Source organism: Alosa alosa, chromosome 5 (assembly GCF_017589495.1).
Source record: "Alosa alosa isolate M-15738 ecotype Scorff River chromosome 5, AALO_Geno_1.1, whole genome shotgun sequence".
NCBI classification, from domain to species: domain Eukaryota; kingdom Metazoa; phylum Chordata; class Actinopteri; order Clupeiformes; family Clupeidae; genus Alosa; species Alosa alosa.
The window spans coordinates 14,808,009-14,827,983 of NC_063193.1; the positions used below are offsets into that span (position 1 = coordinate 14,808,009).

Here is a 19,975-nt window from a genome sequence, read left to right on the forward strand (position 1 = left end):
TTAACCTTACTCAGCACTGAAACCTGTCAAACTTGGTTCAAAGTCCTTCATCACATGAATTAAGATTAAACTAATTTAATTTCTGAGCACCACAAAGTCATACCTCAGCAACTTTTTTAATGTAAGATTGTTCTCAGGTCACATATCAATCAAATCATAACAACTGCAATGGTACTGTTTTTAAAATCATGTGTAGTACGCCTAAGTGTAAATGTGTGTGACTAAACATGCTTTAATGAGCTTACACTTTAATGAGCTGAATTTGAGCTTACAGTTCTTTCACCAACCTATGTGTTTTACATTAACTTACAAAATAGATACTTTAGCTTAGTCCTCAGATAGAGGAGGGTTGCTGCTTGCTCTGTTAAGGTATTTCTGTCCCTTCCCAAACTGCATTGAAATGGTATGTTTAGCAGCCAGAATTTCAAAATTTCCAGGGGGAGAAATCTCCGGCCCCCCTCTAACATGAGAATCTAACAATCCCCCCCCCGAAAAAATTGCCTGATTGTGCCCCCTCTGAATTTTGGCTTGCATTACGCCCCTGCACTGGATAACAACTGGAACAATACATTTATCCCGTCAATGACAAATCCTGAACTAAGCAAGGTAGAAGTCCTGGACCTTTTGTACACCGGACTTGTAACCGGAGGGTTGCCGGTTCGAACCCCGACCAGTAGGCACGGCTGAAGTGCCCTTGAGCAAGGCACCTAACCCCTCACTGCTCCCCGAGTGCCGCTGTTGTTGCAGGCAGCTCACTGCGCCGGGATTAGTGTGTGCTTCACCTCACTGTGTGCCGAGTGTGTTTCACTAATTCACGGATTGGGATAAATGCAGAGACCAAATTTCCCTCACGGGATCAAAAGAGTATATATACTTATACTTACTATACTTATACTAGTTCAAGAAAACACTGGGTTCCCAAAATTTACTCTAAGCTTTCTTGTGGAAAGTATGATCCATGTGTAGAATGGGCACAAGCACAGGAAAGTTGTAGGAGTGCGTGTATGGAGATGTCTTTCATATCCTTGATGAAAATTAGACTATTTCGCATTCATTTCATATGGCGGTCATTTTTGACCGTAAACAAAAAAAGCGTGACCAAGTTGAATAAATCACTCAAAATTCAAAGAAATTAGTCACAATGAATTTCATGTGTTCAAATGCCTTTTGTGAAGGATATCATAAGGTCTTGAGACAATCTGATGAAAAATGCCATATTTATGGTACAGGGAATGTGTAAATCGGTAATTTTTGACTAGAACAGTGTTAGAAGGTTAAAAAGCATGTTTGTGTGTGAAGTATCCAAACAATGATGACACTTTCATTATGGCTGCTTTAGCCACAGACCTTCAGCTACTGTACTGTACAATGGGTCCCATTTAGAAGTGGCCACTTCATTTGCGCTTTCCGTGATTCACGCAACTGCGTGTAAAACTATATATAAAACTAGCCAGTGGTTCCCAAAGGATTTTTTTTTTTTTGGGTTGCCAGCATAGCCTAGTGACAATTTATGTTGTGTAATAGGCCTAGCTTATACCTACAGTATAGCTTATGAAAACAGTCACGGTTTTGTCATATCTCCCTCTATGCATTTTTGCATTTAGAATAGATCTGAAACTGGGGGGCGAACACGTTGCAGAGGGGACGCCAGTGTGTGGATATCTCAATCGCAAAATTAAACAATATTTCTATCGGGCGCCTGCCATGGACTAGGTAGGCTGGGTGAACCCAGCCTGATCTGCCGGCGATTTCTTTTTCGATTTCTTAAAAGATTGAGCTTGGTCTGGTGAAAGCCAGACTAACCATGGACCTCACAGTTGCAAAATGCAAGGGAACATGAATCAGCCTATATTTGCACAAACAATAACGGACAACAGCCCTTCAACTTGGACCGTAAAAATGTGTATGAACAGTCTAGCGACGCATTTCATGAAGGCCCTTTTGGACATGTCAGTTATTTGCACCATTGGTTAGATGTAAAACTGCATTTCGTTTTAGACTACTGGTATTTAATTTGAGAATAAAGTTGAATATCATATGAACTAAAGATGACTAAAATCTTGCCTATGTAGAAGAAGAAACATTCACAAAAATCCATGACCTCTCTTCTTGATAGCTATTGAAAACTGCATGGAACTGACAGGGATTGTTTTGTTTAATAATAAATAAATACATTATGCTGCTACCTTCTGCTTTTCCCAAATACAATGTAGCCTACAAGTGTACATGACTTTTCATCAGTCCAGTTGCAATGGATGAACTGTGATGAACTGCCCTACTTGTGATTGTTTAGAGATTTTAAAGGTTTTATAACAATGCTACAATTTTTTTGCAAGTGCTACAAATCTATAGCCTGGCGAGCCAGACCCACATTAAAATGTAGGGTCTGGGCACTCACCGTTGGCAGTGCTCAGTCCGAGGGGCGGGATAATCAGTTGCCTTTCAAATTCCCTCTGCACGCAATAGGATATTTGTTTTCAAGTAGCAGGGAATTCAAGCCAAACCGTTGCAACTCTGCCATCAATCATTATGTTAAGCCCACCAAACGACTGTATACACGATTTTAATGACCTGATTAAGTTTCAATTTCTGGAGCTCACAAGCCAACGGAGAGTTGCTAGACTAGCCCTGGCAGCAAATGTGGCGCGTCTAGACTTCTAGGCTAACAAATCTATTCACCTTTGCAGCACCAGTAGGCTACTTTCTGTGCGGCACACACACACACACACACACACACATGCCAAACAAGCATACACAAAAGTTTCAGGACTGGGGGATGGAGTAGAAGATGGAGACAAATTGATTAATGTGATTTATTTTCGTGGAACGGATGTACAGGACTGAGTGGCGGTCATATTTTGTACCGCTATGCGGTACATCTAGTATAGATAGATTGAATTGATTGATTGATTGATTGATTAACAAATAGATAGTTAATTGAATAAATATTAAGTGTAGAATAGTGTTGTATGTATAAATTTAACAGACCAGTACTTGCATTGTTAGCATGTTCAGGCCTTTGCTCCTCAGTCCTCCTCCCACCATAAGTGGAGTTGTACAGACTGATGGCACGAGGGATAAAGGACTTTTTCAGTCTCTCTGTGCTGCACTCTGGGTGAAGAAGTCTGTTGCTGAAGTTGAACAGGCTTCTCTGTTGAATGATAGCGTTGTGCAGAGGATGGCTGACATCATCAAGGAAGGTCAGTTTTTTTTTTAGTGTCTTATTTTCACTGCCACTAGAGTCAAGTGGTCCCTCTTTGTTGTGTTGCCCTTGAGAAAAAAATCATCTATCTGCTTGCGCCATGAACCAGCTGACAGCTTCTTGATGGCTTGGGCAACTGTAGCAAAATAACACGGTAGCCAAACACCATGATCAGGCGTGTTAACTTATTACAATAATAATAACATATACTAACTGACCTGTTTCACCAGTATTAGTAAAGCAAATTTCGCAAGAAGCTGTCAGCTGGCCTGGTTCATGGTGCAAGCAGGTAAATAATGGGTTATCATGCAAGTAGCTTAATTAAGTAGCGGTTAAATTCTGCACTAATTACGCAGGGGAAAAAAAAGAGTAAACACGGAGCTACTGGAAACGCTGCCATCAACACAGGCGCCATGGCAACAAAGGACCCATCAGCAGGCTTTGAATATGAATTTGTTTTTCAACGTTCTTTCATGACTAAAGATTGTTTAAATGTTATGTTCTTGATGTTGATACACATGTAAATATATTTCATTGTTATCTCTCCTTTCACTGCCTAATTAATGAGATAAACAGTGCATCTTTCTTTCTTTCACATCCCTTATTTACCACTCATTATCCAAATTCATTTGGAGAAACATAGTTTGGTATAATTCTCTTGTGTCCTGCTTTCTGCATTCTGCTTTTCACTTATGAACTAGACACAAAGTGTCATAAACCCTATTTGGACGGGATTGGTTTTATGTGGAGGCGTGGGGTAGAGTAATTTTACCACAGGAGGTCTGTAATATAAATGGCCAAATCGCACGGGATTAGGAAATCTCAGTATTCTACCAGAAATGGGAGGGATAAATCGATTTACGCACTGCTGTCACCACCCTGTCATCATGTGCGTGCTACGTTGATTGCCTATTCTACAGGCTACAGCTGAAAAAAAAATCACACACATTCACCGTCCTTGTCGGTTGGTAGCCTATACTTTATATGACGGAATATCTACATACATTTTTACAGAGGGTCTTATTCGCACAGGGACTAAAACCCCTGATAATAATTAGGCCTATTTAACCCCACGTCTGCACATAAAATATCTGAATAGGGCTATAGAAATAGTTTAGTTTTCCTGAGGATCTATTGTTTCTTAAAATGAACGGTCTCTGTTCATGTTTTCATGCTGGCACGTCGTGCCACTGCCATTAGGGATTCTGTCTCAGCATCGCAGTTTGCAGGTAGTCTTTTTCTGCAATAACTAGCACAAGGACCCTAGGGCTATAGAAATAGTTTAGTTTTCCTGAGGATCTATTATTTCTTAAAATGAACGGTCTCTGTGTACTACATATTACCACTGTGATGAAAAAACTACACACATGCTTGCACACACACACACACATGCTTGCACACACACACACACACACATGCTTGCACACACACACACACACACACATGCACACACACACACACACACACACACACATGCTTGCACACACACGCACACACACACACACACATGCTTGCACACACACACATGCTTGCACACACACACACACACACACACATGCTTGCACACACACACACACACACACACACATGCTTGCACACACACACACACACACACACACACATGCTTGCACACACACACACACACACACACACACATGCTTGCACACACACACACACACACACACACACATGCTTGCACACACACACACACACACACACACATGCTTGCACACACACACACACACACATGCTTGCACACACACACACAGACCCGTAGGCACACACGCCTGGAGAAGCAGAGTGACAGAGGAAATAGAGGTAGCAGTAAGCAATGTACACTAAATGAATTTCCCTTTGACACGAATGGAGCACAGGCAAGCTCTCATTGCTAGGCAAAGACAGGTCAGCTTGAATGTTTTTCTATTGCTGTCATTTGCTTTGGATAAACGTGTCTGCCAAATGAATAAATGTCTCTAAATGTCATTAAATCCCATGTTAAGGGATGCAATTGCTAGTGGATTTTAGATAGTATTCATCTTAAATCAGTTGTGACTGCTCAGAGCAATTCATGTTTTCATGCTGGCACGTCGTGCCACTGCCATTAGGGATTCTGTCTCAGCATCGCAGTTTGCAGGTAGTCTTTTTCTGCAATAACTAGCACAAGGACACTAGGACAGGATTCCTTGTTGCGAAGTAGAAGCATGGTTCAACAGGGGCAGCTTTTCTTAGCCAGAGCATGTGCAAGGTCTGGTTCCACCACCAATGGCATTGCTGTATCCATGGCCTCCACACTGACTCGGATGTGCAGTTCATCCAGGCCAAAGAATCTGTGGTCCAGGCCAAAGAACTCACAGTCAAATTCCCCTTCTTTTCAGAGCATGGCAGGAGCCTGACTGGACTGTGGCACAGGGGTCAATAAGCATGAGACTGTCCTCAATTCATCAACAAGTGTCAAGGACTTGTTTTAGGTGTTTAGCACGTGTACAATTCTGACTGGTATTATGGTAATCTTTATCGTCTGTAATGTCATGTTATGTGGTGAACCACATGGCCAAGTTCACGCTTAGTTTCATATATGATAATTCACTGACCCACCAGGGGAGGCATGATTATGCAGGGTCACTAGTGGTCAGAGTTAGTTCATGTGGTCAGGGTAGCGCCAAACGATCAAATTCTCAGTGGGCTGCTACACCAACCCCAAATGGAGTTGTGTGGTGACGTGTAGAAGGTTTGAATGGCAGGAATCACATCCTATCCAAGTTAGTAATTTTGCATAGAAATAACCCGAAAGCAAGAAAGCAGGAATGCAAGATGCACGAATTAGCAAAGTATATCCGTGGAAACTATAGAATTTTCATGCCAGAAAATCCCTGTCAAGTAAACAATTTAAGGTATTCTGTGCAACACCCTTAAATAAATCCCTTAACTAAGGAGAAATTAAGACTTAAGGGGACTTAAGGGAAAAAAACTTAAGGTGTTTTGTGCAACCGGCCCCAGCTCCTTGCATACAGAAGACGAGAGCTTCACAGGCGCTCCACTTTTGGCTCTCTACACAGTTCATTTTTAGGGAAAACGGGTATGTGTCTTTATCACAGTCAAGAGATAACAGGGTTGGGTTCTGTACGCAACTAAAAATGGAGCAGACAGGAAGGATATGAACACAGTTTGATGGTTACTTCTTACTACTCTACTATGTTACTGCTTCTCCACTACAATGGTACTGTTACCACACTGCACATAGCTGTACATTACTGTGCATATCTGTCTATACGGTTCATACTGAATATCCATATTTATTCTGTTTTTCAATATGAGATATTCTGTTAATACACATATATTTATATTATTTTTACTACTCTTTTATAACGTTACTGCTACTACAATGTTGTTCATACATTGTTCATGCTACATAGCCATATTTATTCTGCTCTTATAAGATTACTGCCAGTGCACACATTCACATTTAATTTATATTACTGTAAACCAACTGTATACTACTGCTCACACTGCACTATATATATTGTCCTGTCAATGCACCAACTGTCTTTACTTTGTATATCACATTGCACTTTTTTGCTTTTTTGCACTTCTGCTAGACGCAAACTGCATTTTGTTTCTTTGTACTTGTACTCTGCACAAGTTGAATCTAATCTAATCTAATTTTATCTTATGTGCCACCTAGTGGCCTGGAGGTGTAGAAATGGAACCATGCAACCTAAATTAGGTGCTTAGACAGCCCTAGATTTTGTTATCCCCATATTGATTTCTCCAACTTTTCAAATCTGCCTTTTTATTAAAATTAGTCGCGCACTCAGCAAAATCGATCTGAACATCAGTTTTAATATAATGAGATGCACTGATTTTAGTTAAAATAAAAAGAAACAACAATTGGCTGATAACTGAGACCAATACTGATATTTATTTGTATGTTTACTTCATTTTTGTTGTTAGTCATACACTTTAGTGGCAAGAAAAAATAAATTAAAAAATAATTAAAAACCATTTTCAAGTCTTTCAGGCCTTTATAGCATGTCCCAGTCTGTGCATAACACAAAATTTAGCTACTGCAGACTTGATGCAATGTAACAGATAAACATCAGTCACTGCCATCAATACAGTAAATGTCATATAAATTTGCCATCAGCAGATCTTGGTCTACAAGGCAGATATTGGCTGATACTGATGTTGGGTCATGGTATTTATGGTACTACAGCCCATAATTGCAATCCTGACACGCTGACCTCATGGGGAGTGCATTGCATGCTGCTTCAACTTACTACTGTACAGAAATGTGCCATAGCACAAACCGACCCCCTTGGTGAAATTGGCTCCACAAATGAGATGCCATGTGAAAAAAAATACCATTTTCTTTAAGCCTATGTGATTTGTATTGTATACTTTTTAAAATAGACAGGCTCACAGGATTTGCGCACATTGTAACCATAGCGACAGTTGGCTAGGTGTCATGAGAAACTGACTTGTCTTTTTTTTTCTCTGCATGTAACCATGGTAACATTGTTCATACAGGATATAGGATGATTTGTTAAATGTCAGTCTTGCTTTTCATTGTTGCCTGTCCACCTTATGTTTCCTCATGTATGTATGGAACCACCTTGCACCTTGAAAATGCCGGTCTTCCTTTGTGATTCACAAACTGTCTTCTTGGTTCTACCCAACACCAGGCCAAATGCAAACTCATTTCTCCCTAAACAAGCTCATTCAGTCTGTTTAACCTACCCAACCTCACCCATGCACCAAGCATTTAGTAACCTATACACTCTTTCTTTGTGATCTGGACTGCGATATGGTCTTTTGTTTTTGTTATCTGTTTTGATGCATCTATGTGATAACACCACACACACACTCACTCACTCACTCACTCACTGAATTGCTCTGCTCTTGCTCAGAGCGAGGTGACTTTCTGGCTTTGGATCTGGGTGGAACTAACTTCCGTGTGCTGCTGGTGAGGGTGCGGAGCGGAAAGAAGCGCAGCGTGGAGATGCACAACAAGATCTACGCCATACCGCAGGACCTCATGCAGGGCACTGGAGACGAGGTACTCACTCACACACCTCTCTGACCTCAAAACTGCTATTCATTATTTTCACTGAAGCTAGAAATGAAGACATTAGGCACTGCAGATGTATATTGCAAAAGTTATGGGATTGGAGTGCAATCGTGGCCTTTAAAAAGCGCGTCTTTACAGCCTCTAAATGATATTGACAGAATGTACATAAGAAATACACAAAAAGTCTATAGACCCTTTCAACAATAAAAACAAAAACAATGCTTGAACGTTCTATTTGGGCCCCAATCTACTTCCTCTACATTAAGATAACATATGGAATGTTAAAAAGGAAGTCTTGTGGGGCCAACTATGATGCTGATAATGGAACTCTCTTGAAAGGGTCCATAGAAGAGGACTTGTGTAGAGCTGTGTGCTCTCTCTGTCTATTAGGGGATCGGGATTTGGAGAGTTAGTTTCAGCTAGTTAGCGTCATGGGTGGCCACCACCATCTTAAAAAATGGAGTCTGATGTCCACACTTGAGGCCACATTTTCACAAACAAGCCATATGGTGGACAGAAGAATATGTAGATTGGCAGTTTCAAAAATCATATTTTAACATAATTTGTTGGCATCACATAGATAGATAGATAGATAGATACACACACACACACACACACACACACACACACACACACACACACACACACACACACACATACATACATAGATACACACACATACATGCATGCATACATACATACATACATACTTTATTGATCCCCAAGGGGAAATTCAAGGGTCTCAGTAGCATACAGACATCACACACAACATGCACTTACAGCAGAAATGGTAAACATAAGTATAAACATTTAACTGAACTCCACTGTACAATAAAGAAAGTAGAAGAAGGATAAGAAAACTAACAATACTAAATACACTATATAAATTAAATTAAGAAAGTCCAATGTGCTTGAGGGTGATCAAGTATAAGACGTTTGTAGTGACAGGGCCGGGACTGGTAAGGTGCTAAAGGGAGTGAGTGTCATGGTGAAGGTGCAAAAAGTAGTCCAACATTAGTCCAACAGGTGACACCTAATCTAAAATCGGCCATTGAAAAGAATTCAGGCAGTACTTTTTTTCACACTCCAAGTCTATAATACCTTCTCTATCTTTCACTTGCTCGCGCTACCTGCATTGCTCTTACCTCATCTATGCTCCTTCTTACCCTTTGTTCATTTTCCCTCTTTCTCTGTGTTGTTTTACTCCTCCATTCCACCTCAGCTGTTTGACCACATCGTCCACTGCATCGCTGACTTCATGGAGTACATGGGGATGAAGGGCGCCTCCCTGCCTCTGGGATTCACCTTCTCCTTCCCCTGTCAGCAGAACCGCCTTGACGAGGTAAGCGGCAGAGGGACGCACTCCTACGCTCATACCTCCACTCTCCTGCCCGCCTGCCCACTTGCTCCCTCACTTTGCTGTCGTAGCGGGCACAAATCCTCTAAAGGAAAAGCAGCTTGTGGGCTTTGCTGTTGTAGCGGGCACAAATCCTCTAGAAGAAAAGCAGTGTGTGGGCTTTTGTGAGGGAACCGGAGGTTGACGTGGAAGTGTGGGTGACACTTGCAAAACTGTTTTACATGAATGTGTCTCTGTTGTCTGCATGTGTCTTGTTTGTCAGGGCATCTTGCTGAAGTGGACAAAGGGCTTCAGGGCCACCGGCTGTGAGGGTCAGGATGTGGTGACCCTTCTGAAGGACGCCATCCACCGGCACGAGGTAATGGCAGCTGCCTGTAGTGCTCATCCTTCCTACCAGCTCAAAGTCATGGAGCTAAAATGATTTGTCTAAAAAAATCAACACTTTTTTTTTTTTTTTTTTTTTTTTTTTTTTTTTACTACCTAGTATGTTATGTTTTGAGGCCTTAACCCTTCCTCAGACATAAAACTGATGCAGACACACACCTAAATATACATCTCTGGCAATCACCTATGATGGTAATTTTGATACCACAGATGAATGAAGACTCAGTCAGACCAATAGTAGGAAAAAAACAGGAACAGTTTTATTTACAATGATGCACATCAAGGGAGAGACAGCATGACTTCACCTAAAGATCCATCAGCTTCTCTAACTAGACTATACTACTGCTCACACTGCACTATATATATTGTCCTGTCTATGCACCAACTGTCTATACTTTGTATATCACATTGCACTTTTTTGCTTTTTTGCACTTCTGCTAGACGCAAACTGCATTTTGTTTCTTTGTACTTGTACTCTGCACAATGACAATAAAGTTGAATCTAATCTAATCTAATTTTATCTTATGTGCCACCTAGTGGCCTGGAGGTGTAGAAATGGAACCATGCAACCTAAATTAGGTGCTTAGACAGCCCTAGATTTTGTTATCCCCATATTGATTTCTCCAACTTTTCAAATCTGCCTTTTTACTAAAATTAGTCGGCGCACTCCGCAAAATCGATCTGAACATCAGTTTTAATATAATGAGATGCACTGATTTTAGTTCAAATAAAAAGAAACTACAATTGGCTGATAACTGATACCAATGCTGATATTTATTTGTATGTTTACTTCATTTTTGTTGTTAGTCACACACTTTAGTGGCAAGTCTTTCTAAAGAATGGTAGGAAAAAAAAACAGTAACAGTTTTATTTACAATGATGCACATCAAGGGAGAGACAGCATGACTTCACCTAAAGATCCATCAGCTTCTCTAACTAGACAAGGAAATAGTTAGGGTTTAAGTATCCTTCCAGGCTGACGGGAGATGGCGTTGGTCATCCCATCTCACGTGGACTACACTGAATCAGACTCCGATTAGTGGCTACCTGCCAATAATGTTCCCGCTTATCTCATAGTCACACATAGATATACACAGGGACAGTACATGAACAGAATGAATTAACATCAGTCATCTCATATGTGGAAGAACGCATAACAGAAAAATCAGGACATAAACCATTTATGAATATAAAAATCATAAGTTCTGAATCCAATACTCTCACCTGACAAGTCATGGGACTTCATACATAGGTGGATCTATTACCATCAGACTAAATACTGATAGTTTTATGAAAATGCTAGAAATATTAAAGTGAAAACTATCAGTATTGTGTCACAACGACCCTACATAGAGGTATAATTATGTACACTAGTGATGGGTTAAGTTGCTATTCCATGGGTATCTACAAACCCCCATGCACATGTACACTACTTCATTTTTATTACACGGCTCTTCACAATGCTAGTAAAACGCTCCATCAACTTGAATGGGATTTCCCAAAGTTCTACGGTAAGATATATTCATGTAATTACCGCTGCAAACATATAATTACCGCTGTCAATGGCAACGGGTTTTGTTCTTCTGATACGTCTTTCATATCACTACGCAAGGACTGGAACTTCATTCAAAAGTGAAAGCCGACGGTTGATGTTCTACAGCTGTGTTCTAAAGAATGTTTGATTCAAGTTCAGCGTGTGTTGTTGCAAACTATTTGTTTCTCAGCAAATGCCACGATGAATGGTAACTAGCTAGGATATGTAGGCTAAAGTCATATTGTGGGGAGTTTATTATTTCATTTGGGCAAGTAGCCGTGTAATAAGCGGGATAATGTATGGAACGCGGTCATTATTAGGAAAATCATTCCATTCAGGGCAGAACAAGATTCTTTCCTTTCTTTCTTTCTTTCTATACTTTCTTTTATCTTTCTTTCCTTTCTTTCTTTATTCATACAAACACACACAAAATGTACACTAGATAGATAGATTCTTTCTTTCTTTCTTTCTTTCTTTCTCTCCCCAGGGGAAATTCAAGAAATACCGTACCGTAATTTCCCAACTATTAGCCGCGGTTTATACGTTGATTTAGCAAAATTTCTTCAGCTATGAGGTTAATATACGGAGGCAGTTAATAATCAATGCGGCTAATACACAGGAAATTATTGTACACACCAGGACATGCCATACGCTCATATATATACACATATATACAGATACTGCTAACAAGGATGTATTTCTATGTCTGTTTCCCTCCCTGACCTCTTCCTCGTCCATCTTCCCTCCATAGGAGTTTGATCTGGACGTGGTGGCAGTGGTGAATGACACTGTGGGCACTATGATGACCTGTGGCTATGAGGATCCATATTGCGAAGTGGGGCTCATTGTGGGTGAGTGGGCTACTATTCAGTTCACCATGAAACATATCCTGCAACATAAACCTTCCCGCGCATCCCGGAAGACTTAGAAAAAACTGGAATTTTAGAGCCAAGCAGACTAAATGCGCCTATCAGAAATGCATGACAAGCATTGCAAAGCAAAATGACTCACCATAATGCAATTGCATTGCAAAGCAAAATGACTCACCATAATGAATTAGATACAATTGGCCAAGAATGGTTTCGGTCTTAGACCTTCATCATCAAATTGCTTGCGGAATGGTCAGTGTGCAGGATTCTTTCTAAGCTCAAGAAAAAGGGGCTTGAAAATCCTAGAATTGTATTTATGTAAGAATGGGAACACTGTACTGTGTTTGCTTGTCCCTGAAGATATATGTGGGCGGTGATAGCGTAGTGCCAGTTTTTCAAAGTGGGTGCCGTGATGCATGCTCAGGGGTGCTGTGTTATGGTCCAAGGGTTGATAATTTAATGACAAATTGTAAAAAAAGAAAGAAATTAGCCATAATATCAATTTCAAAATGAATTTCAATAATGTTAAATTGCTTTGAATTGAAAGGAACGTTATTTAAAAAAAAATAAAAAATCTTTGCAGCACAAACAGCAATAGGCCTACAGTTTCTGTTGATTCAGTGCGTAACGTCAGGCGAAAGAAAAACATGAATAAAACGTTCTGCTGCTTTCTACTGCTTTCCAGCACCCCTGCTGCTGAAAAAATGTCTAGGGGAAACAAGGATTTTGTGTTCCCAAATCAAAGCCGATGATGTTTACTAGGAAAATGATCCACTCATTGTGCGCACTCAAAATGATATCTGCCCCCCCCTCCCCAATCTGAGCAGTCTAGATCCGGGCCTGACTGGCAGAGTTCTGCAAGGAGGAGTAGGCAAAAATCCACAGAACCAGATGTGAGACAGATGTGAGGCTAATGGGTACAAAGACTCATTAAAGTAGTGGTTGTAAAAGGAGGTGTTACAACAAATTAACTACATGGGTTCACATACTTTTGCAAATGTCATATTTTGAGTTTTTGTGAACTTAACCACAAGGACGAGAGAGCCACAATAAAGCTACCGGTATTCACAAGACCCCTGACAGGTTTCAGTGTAGGAATTTTCAGCGTAATTGAAATCTCTCTCTCCGTGTGTGTGTGTGTGTGTGTGGCGCCTTGGCCTTGCGGATGCATGTGTATCACCCATTACCAGGGACAGGCACCAACGCATGCTACATGGAGGAGATGGAGAACGTGGAGCTGGTGGAGGGGAACGAAGGCCGTATGTGCATCAACATGGAGTGGGGTGCCTTCGGCGACCACGGCGAGCTCAACGACTTCTGCACGACTTTTGACCACGCCGTGGACGAGCGTTCAGCCAACCCTGGCAAGCAGCAGTATGTTGCAGCGTGACAAGATCATAACCCCCTCCCCCAACCACACCCAAACGTGTGTGTGTTGGGGGAGATGTAGGGTGATGTATTAGTAGGGTTGGGTATCGTTTGGGTTTTATCCGATACCGGTGCTAAATCAAATTTTTTTTATTGATACAAATTTGAACATGAAATTGAACTGTTATATTCAATTTACTATCAATATCTGATTGCTCCTAACCATAATAATACATTTAAATGTTAAAACAGCTTGCCATGCATGCACACACAATGGTAAGCTCTGCTTTCAAGTTTACCCAGTGTAGGCGGTTTGCCATAAGGCATGTTAAAATCGCTTGCCATAGAACTGCCAGGTCATGGACAACGGCATTTGCAAGCAAGCTAATCTAACAGGGACTCTACTTTCCAGTTAATTCAGTGTGTTCCCAAATGCTTTAAGAAATTTCATGTCTTAACCCATAACATGCAATAGTTTTGAACATGTTGGGCTACATGTCGGTGTTGAAGTGTTTAGATCCCAGCACTAGCCTAGTAGGCATTTTAACGGCAACTATGGCTATGCGTTAACACCAGTCAGCGTTTAATTAGCGATAACAGTTCAGTGACAGTATGTAACCTACATACGGGGCAGCCGTGGCCTACTGGTTAGCACTTTGGACCTGTAACCAGAGGGTTGCCGGTTCGAACCCCGACCAGTAGGCACGGCTGAAGTGCCCTTGAGCAAGGCACCTAACCCCTCACTGCTCCCCGAGCGCCGCTGTTGATGCACGCAGCTCACTGCGCCAGGATTAGTGTATGCTTTACCTCACTGTGTGTGTGCTGTGTGTGTTTCACTAATTCACGGATTGGGATAAATGCAGAGACCAAATTTCCCTCACGGGATCAAAAGAATATATATATACTTAAACTATACTTATATACTATTTATGTTTTTGCCAGCAAACTTTTTTTTATGCCTTTAATGACAGTGACAGTGGAGAGTGACAGGAAGGGAATGAGAGAGAGCAGGGGTGGGATCCGGAAAGGACCACGGGGCGGGAATCAAACCAGGGTCGCCGGCGTACGTACAGTGCAGGTGCCCCAGCCAGTTGCGCCACAGCTGGGTCCTTGCCAGCGAACTTTTAACATGATCTTCATATTCATTGTGATGCTATATGGGCTTCATGCACATGAAAGATTAATATCATGAAATTATGTTGTTTAGAACACACCGTGAAATAAAGTTTTCACCTTACAACTTTGCTGATAACATTTCAAATAAATGCCAGTTAGCGCATTAGCAAGGATATTGTGTAACATATAGGCTACTGTTGATGTTGTTTCATAGCCTTTTGCTTGTGTGTGGTTAGGCCCACTGCTAGATTTCGACAGGAGCTCGCAATATTGCTTTAAAGTAAGCTACTTGGGCTCACGCAAGCGGTCAAGCACTGTCCACTTGCCTACAGTATGTGGTGCACCCCTCTGGTTTATACATCCAGTGTTAATGTTAGCTATCTGTATGTGTTGCTATCAGAGCAAGACGTTAGATATGGCGCATGACATGCAGTGATGCCTCGTATAAAAATAAATAAATAAATAAAACGCTATTTAAGCACCGAAATCCACGTTGTTATTCGATGCAGTTACTACCGTTTGCGTCGGCACCGGTGCCATATTAGAACTGTGTTTCGATGCCCAACCCTATGTATTAGGGTGTTTTTTTTTTTTTTCAAAGAGTTAATTGCAGTGTGTGAGTCTGTGTCTGTGTGTGTGCACAGGTATGAGAAGATGATCAGTGGTATGTACCTGGGGGAGGTGGTGAGGAACGTTCTGCTGGATTTTACTTCCAAGGGGCTGCTCTTCCGTGGCCGGCTCTCAGAGAGGCTGAAGACGCGTGGCATCTTCGAGACCAAGTTCCTCTCACAGATCGAGAGGTGGGTGTGGATGTATTTGTGTATGCGTGTACTGATATACATGTCTCTCTTTTGTATATAAATGTGTGTAAACATGTGTGGCACATGCAAGTACCAAGCCCTTAGCTTTGACTGACTGTTTTGCTGCCACTGACACAGCCAACACATCCATGCGCCCACGCCTGAGCTCAGAGATGGCTGTTCTCTTAAAAGAGATCAGGAGTCAGGAACTTGGGATGTGTCTGCCCTTCCAGTCCAGTGGAGCGTGCTGCTCCTGAGCTGCCCTCCTCACTGTGCCTGAATGCTCTCTCCTTACACACTCTAATCTGCCATTGGCCCGTACTTCTAAATCTAATTCAACCTGCATTGTGGTGTTTCACTCCCCGACACATCCCATGCTGAATCCGTTAAAAATGAAATACAATGAGTTTTCTCTGTAGTGCTCAAAACAAAGACAAATGTACATCTTGAGTGACTGCAAAGGGGGCGACATGCTTTCAAATTCAGGAATATGATATAATGGCCTTTTCATTTTGGGAAGAGATTGCCTACTGCTTTCTTTCAAAGAAGAGCTACAGTAGTTCCAAGGGTAGTGAAATGCTCAGTCACCCATGAAATAGAGGTTAGTGTAGGAAAAGTTTAACTAAGGAGGGTAAGTGGAGAGTGCAATAAGTGGGCAGTACACGGAAAGGCCAGGTAATAATTGGACTAAAGATCTGGGGGCCAAATTTGTTTGGTGTTTTGATGAAGGTACTGTGTAGACTGCCATGCTTACCTGGTGTGTGTGTGTGTGTGTGTGTGTGTTTGTGTTAGTGACCGACTGGCCCTGCGTCAGGTGCGCGCCATCCTGCAGCACCTGGGCCTGACCAGCAGCACGTGCGACGACAGCATCCTGGTGAAGGAGGTGTGCACTGTGGTGGCGCGCCGTGCTGCCCAGCTCTGCGCCGCTGGTCTCGCTGCCGTGGTCGACAAGATCCGGAAGAACCGGCAGCTTGAGCACCTCCGTGTCACCGTGGGGGTAGATGGAACGCTCTACAAGCTGCACCCCCAGTGAGTAATATCCTGTGTGTGTGTGTGTGTGTGTGTGTGTGTGTGTGTGTGTGTGTACGTGCAGGTGTGAGCACAACAGGTCTTGAACTGTTAATTTGTAATAACACCCCCCCCCCTCCCTCCCTCCCCTCCTTGTCAGTTTCTCCACCATTCTGCGCCAGACGTTGCGTGAACTGGCGCCGCAGTGCGAGGTGTCAATCATGCAGTCGGAGGACGGTAGTGGGAAAGGGGCTGCCCTCATCACTGCGGTGGCTTGTCGCATGCGAAACGAGGCCAAGTAGTGGAGACTGCACTAAAGAAGAAGAAGAGATGAGGAAGGGGAAGGAGGGGTCTGAAAGGGAAACTAAAGATGTCCTTGAGAGACTTTGCTGTGTTGCGCTGACGTGTGATTGTGATGAGGAAGCAGATGGAATGAATGGGTTTTTTTTTTTTATATATAACTCTTTTGGTGACGTGTAACACCTAAATTATGTGTGCCCATTGCTATTTATGTTTTGGATTTGAAGCAAGAGATTATTCCAGTGATAAGATATTACTGTTCTGTAATACAAGTGTGTCCCTTCCAACATTACAGATTCCTGTTTTATACTGTGAACGTACAATCGATGGAGTTTTAAATGTTGGTAATCAATGTGTAATTAATAAGACAGAGCTGCAAAGTTAGGTGTTTTTAAAATGTAGTCATTAGTTACTGTAAGATTTTATGAGAACAAGAGTCTTTGCACAGAAACAACATTTGACATTTCTTCATGATGTTCAAGAAGAGTTGTTTTGTTTATCAGCTCTGAATTGTGAACCTTCCAAAACACTTCACATTTTAAACATGTTCAGTGTGCAATGAATCTTAACTGATTTTATTTGATTGGATTGTGTTTTTCATATAAAGTGTGCAGGAATCTGAAGTCATGTTAATTTTACTTGGATAGTCTGTCGACAGAGACTTTAGAAATGATCTGTTGAGGTACAGGTTCAGTATGTAAAATTGTTGTTGAACAATTACTGAACTTAAACTTAACCAAACCATCCCTTAATCTTAACTTAAACCATACATTTGTTTACACTGTCAACAGATAGTTTATTGATAACCTAAGCATCTATATATCTGCAGGTTAAAGGGGACTATCCCAGTAAAGCATGACCAAAGTCATTTGTTTGTGTTCTGGAAAGGGTGGAGCAGAGGTCAATTAAGGGAACTGAATGTTTGTGCTTTTAGTTATGCTGTTACCATGGCCATCAGAAACAAAGATGATGTGTTAAAGTTTATGTCTTTGTATCTTCTTTGTAAAGTAAGAAGTTATCTAGTGAAGTCATGTCATTCTTTTAAACTAGAAGTCACATTTCTTGTTCCACTGAACTTTCATTATAAATCAGTTATTATAACTATTTAATATCAGTTTGTTTAAGATGGAAAAACTGTTAGAATAACCAAAACTATGCTGTAGTCTATTATCTCAAGTGAAACCCAAAGGTCTGTTAACACCGACTTGGTATTGATAACCAGGTAAATACAATGTAATGCTGTCACAAGTCATTAGACTGAGATTGTTGATCTTATGAAAAAGAAAAAAGTAAAACATCCCCTCAAAATGTTAAGTTCCCTAGGATTATTTTCTCTTTAGACTTTACTAGTGTTGGAGAGCCGAGAAGTCGACAGTCACAGAAGTTATACACTCCCACACATGATGATGTTTTCTAAACAAAGTTCAGGAGGAGCCCTTAGGGATGATTGACAGCAATTAACTCACCTGTCTTCCTCCGCCTCCAGGATATTTAAGCTGGCCTCCTTATCCATACGTCACACGCCCCAGCGTTCGCAAAATTACCCCCACACAGTTGTCCCCCCCACTCCTTCATTTCACTGTTAGCCCAGTTACTCATCCTTCTTACACAGGGGGTGCAAGTGGCCATTGCTCTATCACAATCTCTGCTTCAGACATTCCAGAATCACGGGCAGCTACCATGCCAAACACATGCTTAGCTTATACATTCAGCATAGCAATCATACCGACGGGCAAACTAGTAGACAAAATTTAATTTCATAAACAACATTTGAGTTCTTCGACCTACCTCAGGTTATATAGACTACAAAAGCAAACACCCGTTTCTAGCCACAAGTACCTTCTCACTGAGTTATGTGTAAACATTCATTTTCAACTAACAAAACCACCCACCCATGCAGTGCTTATGTGCAACAATTTATTTTTAGATTGAGCACTGATTCTGTCATGTTTTGTTTCCAAAGATGGCAGTCTCTGGCTGTATATCTTTCTTTGTAATCTCACAACATATTGTCCAAAAAGTAAGGCCATGGCAATAAAGTGTAATGTTAACAACTTCTACCAACAGAATCATATTAGTCATAGATCCTGACTTCTACATGTTTGTGTCTGGGTTAACATCTGCCCCCTGTATGCGTCATTGGCTGAGAATGCGTCATTAAAACTGCCTGATGAAATTCAGACTCCCTCATTAGCAATGACCAGGACCCTGGTGGTTTTCAACTTGTAGTACAATTTCAGCAAGGTTGAGTTTTCACTGCTAAATTAATGGACATCTGACTGCCATCCTCAATTATAAAGCAGATTGTTCCAGTCCTTGACATTGTTTAACAAGAAATGTAATGCCAGAGGAATTACAATAGTGGATGGAAAGCTTTTTTTCCCCTATACAGTAGACTTGAATGGCTGTGATGTCATAATGGCCTAAAGCCAGCTGCACTCGTTAAAGGTGCGATTTGTAGGATTGTTACCGAACGTTCTGTAGGCCAACGTTGGTGAACGTTCTCAAGACTACTAGACGCGAGCCTATTCTGGGTTGCCAGATGTAATAAAGACTTGGCTAATGTTAGTTGACCAGCAGCAGCTTTAACGTTTCTCCAACCATGACCCAGCTACACATTACGGAAACCGTGAAAACAAAAAATACCTCTCTAACCAACGTAACATATTTAGCTGAAGTTAGCGATGCAGATGAAGTTTAGCCTAGGCTAGGCCTACCTGTTGTGGAAAAATATGGCCAGCTCTGCGTCAGACTTGATATTCTTTGTTTGACGAAGACGTCACCATCTCAGGAAGCTCCTCCGATGTCCACTTTAATTTGTTTCTTGTTTTAATTTTGGAAATGTTCATGACTACAACTGACAGCTGTTGACAGTTGGCCTTTGCTAATTTGGCAACCCAAATAGGAGGACGCGCTAGCCCATTATTAATACGCTATTCTAGAATTAATCGTTCAAAACATAAACGAAA

General features: G+C 41.4%; 1 protein-coding gene across 1 annotated transcript in view; it reads left to right on the forward strand.

The window, feature by feature from the left end:
- hk2 (hexokinase 2) overlaps positions 1–19,182 on the forward strand; it is a 57,462-nt gene extending 38,280 nt beyond the window's left edge. Inside the window, exons 11-18 of the mRNA XM_048243296.1 lie at positions 8,110–8,258; positions 9,493–9,612; positions 9,890–9,985; positions 12,297–12,396; positions 13,605–13,788; positions 15,543–15,698; positions 16,491–16,727; positions 16,867–19,182. Of these exons, the coding sequence (XP_048099253.1) occupies positions 8,110–8,258; positions 9,493–9,612; positions 9,890–9,985; positions 12,297–12,396; positions 13,605–13,788; positions 15,543–15,698; positions 16,491–16,727; positions 16,867–17,008 (1,184 nt within the window). The 3' untranslated portion in view covers positions 17,009–19,182. The remainder of the gene's footprint in view (positions 1–8,109; positions 8,259–9,492; positions 9,613–9,889; positions 9,986–12,296; positions 12,397–13,604; positions 13,789–15,542; positions 15,699–16,490; positions 16,728–16,866) is intronic.
- Positions 19,183–19,975: the final 793 nt, after the last annotated feature.